General features: G+C 45.9%; 1 protein-coding gene across 1 annotated transcript in view; it reads right to left on the bottom strand.

Annotated features, from left to right (window-relative positions):
• Positions 1–9,108, bottom strand: part of LOC103801183 (histone deacetylase 4-like) — a gene marked incomplete at both ends in the record, with an annotated part of 31,664 nt that overhangs the window by 11,004 nt on the left and 11,552 nt on the right. The window contains 4 exons of the mRNA XM_009073588.1: positions 909–1,107; positions 1,195–1,311; positions 6,587–6,699; positions 8,705–8,836. Of these exons, the coding sequence (XP_009071836.1) occupies positions 909–1,107; positions 1,195–1,311; positions 6,587–6,699; positions 8,705–8,836 (561 nt within the window). The remainder of the gene's footprint in view (positions 1–908; positions 1,108–1,194; positions 1,312–6,586; positions 6,700–8,704; positions 8,837–9,108) is intronic.

Below are 9,108 nucleotides of genomic sequence, written 5' to 3'. Positions count from 1 at the left end.
ATACTCTTGGAAACAAACACAGTACACTGTAAACTGGGGGAAGCAAATAACACACTTCTGTGCTTCAGCTTCTCCCCATGCACATGCTCCTAAGCTTATCACAATGCCATGTATATTCTTGGGATTTGGATGGAAAACTGGCCACGAGCTGTGCTGTAATGCTTTGTGATTGACACCTCCCAACAATCTCCATTAGAAACGGAAGGAAAGAAATCAAAATCAACACATCAACAACTTAGGCAGAACATCCTTTGTCCCAGCACCATACACACTGTAACGCAGAAATGCATCCCACTGGGAATTATTGCTTTGAATCAAGGCTATTTCTGGAAACACGCCTTCCCACAGGTACTTCATTCTGGAAATCTGACACAGGCAGTGATTCACAGCAATTAGCATCCTGAAAACGCAGTGTACACAAAGAAATACAATCTGTTGGGAGGCAGCTGATTTTTGCCATGGGTTTGCTCTTTAGATTAACGATGAGAAGGAAGTCATTGAATCTGTCATTTTGTGAGCACGTGCCTTGCACACACGGAACAGAAACCACCCGTGGAAAACAGGAATAGTAAGACATGGCACTTTTGCCTCCACTTTAATCTGAAGTGGTTAGAACTCTGAGGCTTTTTTCCCTACCAGCTTATGCTTTCCTCACAGAATAATACTTTTATTTTCACCTCACCAAAAATACAAGGCAGTTTCTCCCTTGGTGGATGAGGTGGACAACCTCTGGTTTCGGAAATGTTACCATCAACCAACATACCCCAAAGTTTCTATGCTCTACCTACAGAATGTAGAGATGCTGCAGTACCTAGAGGCTGCCTTTACAAAACCCCAAGAGATTCCTGTTGGTCTCCTCCCTTTTCCAGCTGGGACTGTGTGGTGCCTGTTCTCTGTGGAGTGCTCACCTGTGACTAAGGAAGTTTGTGCAGCTGGTTGTTCCAGTAAGACCATGTGTTGCAGGAGAGGGTTATGTGCAGTTCCCCCGTCTCTCTCCAACGTTGTAGTGCTCAAGTAGGGAGTGAGGTGAGTGCCAGGGAATAGTGAGATCCGCTGCTGTAATGTTGGGATAGTAAGTCTCTCCGCATCCTGCTGGGCTGATCCTGCCTGCAAATGCATCAAGGGCAGCAGAGGGGGTTAAGCAAGAAATTGGTGCAAATGACATTCCAGAGGCAGCATCCCAACCCCACTTACACTGGAAGGGCCGGTAGCAGGCAGTCCTAGCGTGATGTTGGGCAAAGAAGGAGAGGTGTAGAGTGGAAGCTGTGTCACGGAGCCTTCACGGTTCACGAGTCTGTGAGCCAGGCTGGGCTGCAAACAAAAGTAAGGACATGGTCCCAGTGAGAGAGAATCCACACATTTCATCAAGGACATGGCACACTCACTGGGAGAACACATCAGAAACATAAACGGAACACTCTGAGCTGGATCCACAAGGATCACTGAGTCCAACTCCTGCCCTGCACAGGACACCCCAACAGTCCCACCATGTGCCCAAGACGCTTGTCCAGACACTCCTTGAGCTCTGTCAGGCTTGGGGCTGTGACCACTGCCCTGGAGAGTTGTTCCAGTGCCCAAACACCTCTGGGGGAAGAACCTTGTGCTGATATCCAACCTAACCTTCTCACAGTTCCCAAACACATCTGGAGGAAGAACCTTGTCCTGATAGTCTATTTCAACCTGTTCCAGTGCCCAAACACCCTCTGGGGGAAAGAAGCTTCTCCTGATGTCCAACCTAAGCCTGCTCCAGTGCCCAAACACCTCTAGGGGAAGAACCTTTGCCTAATATCCAGCCTAACCCTCCCTTGGCACAGCTTCATGCCATTCCCTTTGTTCTTGCCCTTCACAACTCTTTGCCCTTTAAAAGCTAAAACAGATTACCTTTAAAAAAATCTTTACGATTGCTGTTATACTCTTTAGCATGTAACAGTCAATTTATGCTATGTACTGGTGTGTGTTTGCTTAAATCACACTCCAAAATCTCATCCAAATGCCTGAAGGTGGCATTTATGTAGCTATTTCCTGATTTTCAGGGTAAAATGCAAGACTGACTGAGTTATCTTATGGCCATTTAAAGCAAGAACAATTTCAATTTCCAAATGAGATTGACTTGAAATAAGCACTAGCAAACCCATTATAAAAATAACCATAAACTGCCTGATAGTCCTGTTGGGAAACAAGTGTTCTGATCACCCTGAATTCTCTGCAGGTGGTTCTCCAGCTTAAATAGAATTTGGATTCCAAAAAGTCTCACGATACAATTTCTACTGTTAAACTCAGGTGCTATGTGGGAAAAAAAAGGATTTTGAGTAACTTAATATGCTACTATGGCACTATCCATATCTAAGTTGTGGCTTCTCCATCCCTTGGAGTGTTCTGGGCCAGGTTGGATGGGGCTTGGAGCAACCTGGACTAGTGGAAGGTGTCCCTGCCCATGGCAGGGGGTGCAAGGAGATGAGCTTTAAGGTTCTTCCAACCCAAACCATTCTGGAATTCTGTGATATCCATGTAACAGAGATCTGTAGAAGGGTTCTGTACATTTTAGATTGAAACTCACAGTCCTGTAAGTCAATGAGTCTTTGCAGGTTATGTCCTTGCTCTGAGGACGGGTTCCAGATTTGGATATTAAAACTCTCCTTCAAAGACTGTAAGGTGAACCTTAGGGTGAGTCATGGTTGGACTTAATGATCTTAGAGGTCTTTTCCCATCTTAATAAAAATCTAAAATTTAAATTTATGATTTAAAACCCCCGGTAGCAACCTCACAGAGGGGAAAAAGGCACACAGAACTAATATTATAAGGTTTTTTTATAGAGAAATCTTTAAGATCAATGCTGACTCCTGGATTTATTAAAATTCATTGAGAGCTTTAGCAGGACATCCCATGGCTACTCCCGAGGCTTGTGCTGCCTGTGCAAGAAGGAAGGACACATGATTGTGGGTTGTGTTGGAAAGGACCTTCAAGATCATCAACCCCACCCTGTGCCATGCGCAGCGACACTTTTCCCTAGCCCAGGTTGTTCCAAGCCCCGTCCAACCTGGCCCAGAACACTCCCAGGGATGAGGCAGCCACAGCTTCTCAGGACAACCTGTGCCAGTTTTTTAACAGCCTCATTAAAAACCCCTTGATTTTTACCTCTCATCTACACTGACCTCCATGGTATAGTTTACACCCCCACACACTTCTCCTTCCCAGTGATTTCGAGCACTACCAGCAACCCTGCTCTAATTTAAATTATATAATGTTACTGTGCCACATTGAAGAGAAGATAGTTCTTGTCAGCAAAGGAACGAAATATTTTACTGACATCACAAATGAAAGCAAACTACATCCATTTTCTCTTTGAACGATCAATACTCTGGAGTTGTGCCTCAAACTCTCTCCTGGGGATTTGATCTGAACCCAGCAGAGAGAAGAGTAGAGCAGTTGATGCTATTAGCACGTGGTACTCGGCAGCATTACCAGCACTTTAAGCAGACAGATCCCAGCTCTGAGCTGTTGCGATGGAGAGACGTGTCGCAGCTTGATGCAAGCAAGGCGTCCGTTTATTGTTGTTTTTTACAGATACTTATAGTTTTCTTGGCTTAGCTGTTCCCTGCCAATTGGCTTATTCTATACGTTAGGTGTTCACCAATTGGTTAACCTAAGGCACAACAACTTGTTACATGTCTTCTACCCCAGCAACATCCCAGCAACTTCCTAACTCGTGACTGGTGAGCCAGCACGCAGGTGCTTTCTGTTCGGGTTCCCATCTCCACGGCTACCCCTCCCAAGGCCTTCGGGCAACAAGTCCTAACACATCCCCTGACTAGCCCAGACATGCTGGAGCCTTGCTGAATGCAGCCAGGCCACTCCCCACACTAAGCCACACGCAAACACACTTGAACTGCACACAACAATTTCTGTATGTACAATTTTCGGCTCTACTCAAGGACTTTTTATAGTCTTGTACCAGCTCAATGAATATCATGTACCTTTTAGAGATGGAAAAACCTTTGAAACCGTATTCAAAAATAGTCTATTTTAAAGGAGGCAGAGCTATAGCCTTTGCTCACTGCAGGCAGACACTGAAACTTACATTAAGAATCATAGAATCAATCGGGTTGGAAAAGACCTCAAAGATCATCCAGTCCAACCCTAAGTACTTCTATCTCATCTTCCAATGTATCTGCACTGGCTCAGTAGGTGATGGAGCAAACTAAGAAGCAACGAGACATGTTTCTCATTTAAAATAAAACATGGGAGATAAGCATGAAACACCAAGTTGCCAAAATCATCCTTCCAGAAACATTTTAATGTGTAAATATTTAAGGTGGGAACATGGGAAGGTTTGGTCAACATGGTCAACAGGACCAGGGTAGTGATTCTTACCCTGGACTCGGTGCTGGTGAGGCCACACCTTGAATCCTGTGCTCAGTTCTGGGCCCCTCAGCTCAGGAGGGATATTGAGGTGCTGGAGCAGGTCCAGAGAAGAGCAACGAGGCTGGTGAAGGGACCTGAGCACAAGTACCATGAGGAGAGGCTGATGGAGCTGGGGTTGTTTAGCCTGGAGAAGAGGAGGCTCAGGGGAGACCTTATCACCCTCTACAACTCCCTGACAGGAGGTTGGAGTCAGGTGGGGGTTGGTCTCTTCTCCCAAGCAACCAGCTGTAGGACAAGAGGACACCGACTCAAGCTCTGCCAGGGGAGGTTTAGGCTGGATAGTAGGAAGAGATTTTTGATGGAGAGAGCAATCAGGCATTGGAATGGGCTGCCCAGGGAGGTGGTTGATTCACTGTCCCTGGAGGTTTTCAAGATGAGACTGGATGTGGCACTTATTGCCATGGTCTAGTAACCGTGGTAGGGTTGGACTTGATGATCTTGGAGGTCTTTTCCAACCTGGTTGATTCTATGATTCTATCAACTGGTAGCAAAGAGATCTCTAACTTGGCTTCCCAGGTCATGCAACTTCTACTGAAGGAGAAGATTTTAAAGCAACCAAACCCCACTGGTACTTTCCCCGAACGAACAAATCCACGTCAATGGAGCATCTGGGATCACACCACATGAAATGCTAGAACGAAGTGCAGTTATTTTTCTTTGGGAAAGGGAAAGGCTTTGGCAGGACAGGGATTTTTTCCCACATCATCTGTGCTGCTCAAGCCTTGGCCTAAGTTACAAAATTGTTGCACTCCAAGAGCTTTTTATATCACGTGAATCCATCTGATCAGGTGTTGGTGGTCTAGTCCCAGATGATTAGCTCCAATTATTTAGCTGAAAAATGCAATGGTTAATGAGAATGCTACAGGTTCACATTCACTTTCAGGAGCTTACTCTGACTTCGAGCTATGGTTTGACTTGGAAGGGACCTCAATGACCACCCAGTTTCAACTTCCTTGTCATGGGCAGGGACCTGTGGGAAGCTGCCTGCTCTGTTTTTATCACCAAAAATTGTCAAATCCACTAATTCTTCCATCAGCAATAATTGGGGACTTGCAGTTTGCTAAGTATAGACAAGTTGGCAGCTACTGGACCAGCAAAACCAGAGACTCGATGCTCGTCTTCCTGGGGCAAGTGAAGCCTCCACCTTATACCACCTTAGTCTTTACAATAATTACCTAAGTCTGGGAGGTGTCCTATGGACTAGAGTGGCTGGAGATGTTTGCTGGATAATTTGACAGGGGAGAGGGTGGAGGAGAAGGCATATTCCCCCATATTAAATCCTGTTACACTACATTAGAAACAAAAATAAAGTGCAAATCTGTACAAAACTTGAAAGCAGTAAGGGCTGACATTTACCCCATAAGAAACCCTTTTCAATTCTAAAGGAACATTTGAGGAGAACAAGCCCAAGCCTGTTTGCAGAGTTCTGATGCTGAGACAGACACTATATTCATGGGGAAAACAGCAAATGGGAAGCTGGAGAAAAAGAAACGCACCAGTAGCACTACACAACCACACTGGTTTCGTACATGCAAGGTTTATAGAGGGAGCCAGTTCCATGGCCCAGACACCAATATCTGCCCTTGGAAAAGCTGAGCTCCAGTAACCCTGAACATAGGAATTGCTGTGCTGAATCCAACCCCAGTTCACCCAGTCCAACCTCCTGCCCTGGACACCCACAGCACAGGGCTCAAGTGATGGTGAAAGCTTATGGGGATATAAACTGGCACATGGTGTCAGCTGCCAAGATTTCACATCCTCAGTTGTGGAGGAAAAGATTAAACCCATTCCCTCTAGTCCAGTTCTGGTTTGGGCATACTTAAACTAACCTACTGCACACAATAAATTCACCCTATATACAGGATCAGATTCCCCAAGTATGAAAAAACTTGCACCTGACCTTGCTAAATCACTTTATTTTTACTCTCTCCTCACTCCAAAACCACCACAAGTTACCACAAGCTCATTGAGAGCTGGTTCAAACCAGATTTAACAAACAGATAATGCATCCCGTCAACCCAAACTGCGAGGTAATTCCCAAAGTCTGCTCCAAGTCACATGCTGGGGTTTTCCCTTCATGGTTCATGCGCCTAATTCCTCACACTCTGCAGAAACTGATTAGAATCCCAAGTGTTAAAACCCGGAGGGAGGAAGGGCACCATACCTCTGCTTGGATACTCGTGACTGATCCTGCGATTCCGTTCTCGGCAGTGATGTTATTGGAGCTGTTGTTTGGAGAGCTGGGACCAGATCCAGGAGCACTGTTGCATGCAGAGTCTAAAAAACACATCCAAAAACAACTTTTACCATTGCAAACAATCTCTGTGATGGTACTTAGACAGATAACAACCCCTCAAGTTTTGTTTCGGAGGAAAGCAACTCTCCTCCTCCTCCTCTTCTCCCTAAATATTTCCAGGGATCTTAAAATACCAACTAACACTTGCAAATGGTTTATCCAAGTGCCTACTTACCATATTTATGTCTTCTCCCCATGGGGAATTCTCTTATAGCGTATTAATAATTTTAACTATGATTAAAAGATAATAGAAAACATGGAGGGCTTGAAGAGGTCAAACAAGATGATGTTGGATTTATTCTGCTTCATTTTTCCAGAAGTGCCTTTCACACCCTCTTTACCCTCTAACCCTAACAACACCTCATTGCATGAGACTTCCCTCAGGAGGTCTGCTGTCTGGTGCATGGCACAGCTGCCAGTGTTTTCCCTTGTATATGGGAAGGGGTTATTAACCTTAATAAAGCCTCTTTTTCTGAACTTTCTTCCTCCCCAAGCACAGGATTTGCTCAATGCCAGGAGGGTCTCCCAGCAGCTGCAGTGGTTGAGGCTGCAGAAAGCTCCTAATTGCTCCAGGATGCCCCAAGATAAAGAAAAGTTAATTATTCCGAGGGCCTGGAGCAACAGGACAAGGAGGGAATACCATCACACTGACAGAGGGCAGGGCTAGATGGGGTATCAGGAAGAAATTCTTGGCTGTGAGGGTGCTGAGGCACTGGCACAGGTTGACCAGAGAAGCTGTGGCTTCCCCAACCCTAGAAAAGTTCTAGGCCAGGATGGATGGGGCCTGGAGCAACCTGGGCTGGTGGAAGGTGTCCCTGCCCATGGTAGGGGGTGGAACTAAATGGTCTAGTGGAAGGCGTCCCACCAGAATCCCCTGTATTCGTCAGAGTTTAAATATAATTCCTATTCCCTGAAGTGGAACTTCTTTTAAGACTTCTTTTCCATGTAAAAGTTCCCTCTTACCATGACGACTCAGGTATTTTTCTAGCCAAGTTCCAGGCTGACTTCTTGAACTGAGTCCATGCTCAGTGAGAAGCAGGAGCCTCCACTGCTATTTCTGAAGGCATTACTGGGACAAATGATCAGGCAGTGGAGCCATGTGCCATAGAACAATGTGTGTGTGAAGGACATTTGGTTTTCAGATCTCATACAAAGCCTGCCAGAGCTCAAGAAGCATTTGGAAAACACTCTCAAGCACATGGTGAGACCCTTGGGCTTGTCCTGTGTGGGACCAGGAGTTGCACTTGATGGGTCCCTTCCAACTCAGGATATTCTATGATTCCATGATTCTTAGCCCTTGAAATCATATATTCCCTTTGCAAACAGAGAGGTTCTGACACAGAGGAGTGCTGAGCTGCCCCAGGATCTCCCACAGCCACTGTGCTCTCTCTACAGAGAGCACACAGTGAGACTGTTTGAGAGATGATCATGTGCCTTTGAGTGAGGCAAATTTGGAAAAGCTGTCACTTGGTGGCATTTACACAGAAGTATCCCTAGATGGTGCTAAGAATTAACTTTATGGTAATCTGGATCATCTACTTTGATCCCTCCTTACAAACTCTAGTACCAGAAGAACAAGATTTTTCAACAAGAAACTGTGAAGTCAAATAAGTAGTAAAAAATAGAGAGATCATATATATCTCTCTATATATAAAACCACTGGGTCGAGAACCTTTTCGTGATGTCCAGCCTAAGTCTCCCCTGACACAGCTCCAGCTGTTCCCTGGGGTCCTGTCACTGGTCACAGAGAGCAGAGACCAGTGCTGCCCCTCTGCTGTTCCCCATGAGGAAGCTGCAGAGCGTGGTGAGGTCTCCCCCAGTCTCCTCTTCTCCAGCTGAACAAACCAAGTGACCTCAGCTTGGTTTCACCAACACTGAGAAGCACATGAGAGCTCCAGCCTGCACAGTGAACTGGGCACAGGAATCCCTTTGGGAAAGGACATCTCATGTGAGCATGTGGTGCAGTTTGCTGCTTACCCGCCGTACCTGTGACGTCCAGCGGGCGCTTCTTTAGAGCAGTCACCACCGGACCGTCTTTTCTGCGCAGGAGGGGGCTGCTCCTTCTCTCAGCAACCTTCTGCTTTAGTCTGGATCGTAATTTCAGATTGGGTTCAGAGGCTGAGCAGAACAAGGGAAAAGGAAACAGTATTTTGGTTAGTATTATTTCAGCAGTTTTGTATTCAACTTCCAGCTGAGTTGAGTTGAGTTAGCTATGGTTAAGCATTTGTAGAAGGCTCCATTAAATTAGTCATTTGAGTGAATCATAGAATGTTAAGGGGTTGGAATGGAGCTTGGAGATCATTTAGTCCCAACAACCCCTGCCCTGGGCAGGGACATCTCCCACCAGAGCAGGTTGCTCAAGGCTTCATCCAACCTGGCTTTGAACACTG

The sequence above is a fragment of the Acanthisitta chloris genome, unplaced genomic scaffold (genome assembly GCF_000695815.1).
Source record: "Acanthisitta chloris isolate BGI_N310 unplaced genomic scaffold, ASM69581v1 scaffold19414, whole genome shotgun sequence".
In the NCBI taxonomy this organism is placed as follows: Eukaryota; Metazoa; Chordata; class Aves; order Passeriformes; family Acanthisittidae; genus Acanthisitta; species Acanthisitta chloris.
The sequence above is the reverse complement of the archived record's forward strand: the minus strand, read 5'-3'. Positions and strand labels throughout refer to the sequence as shown.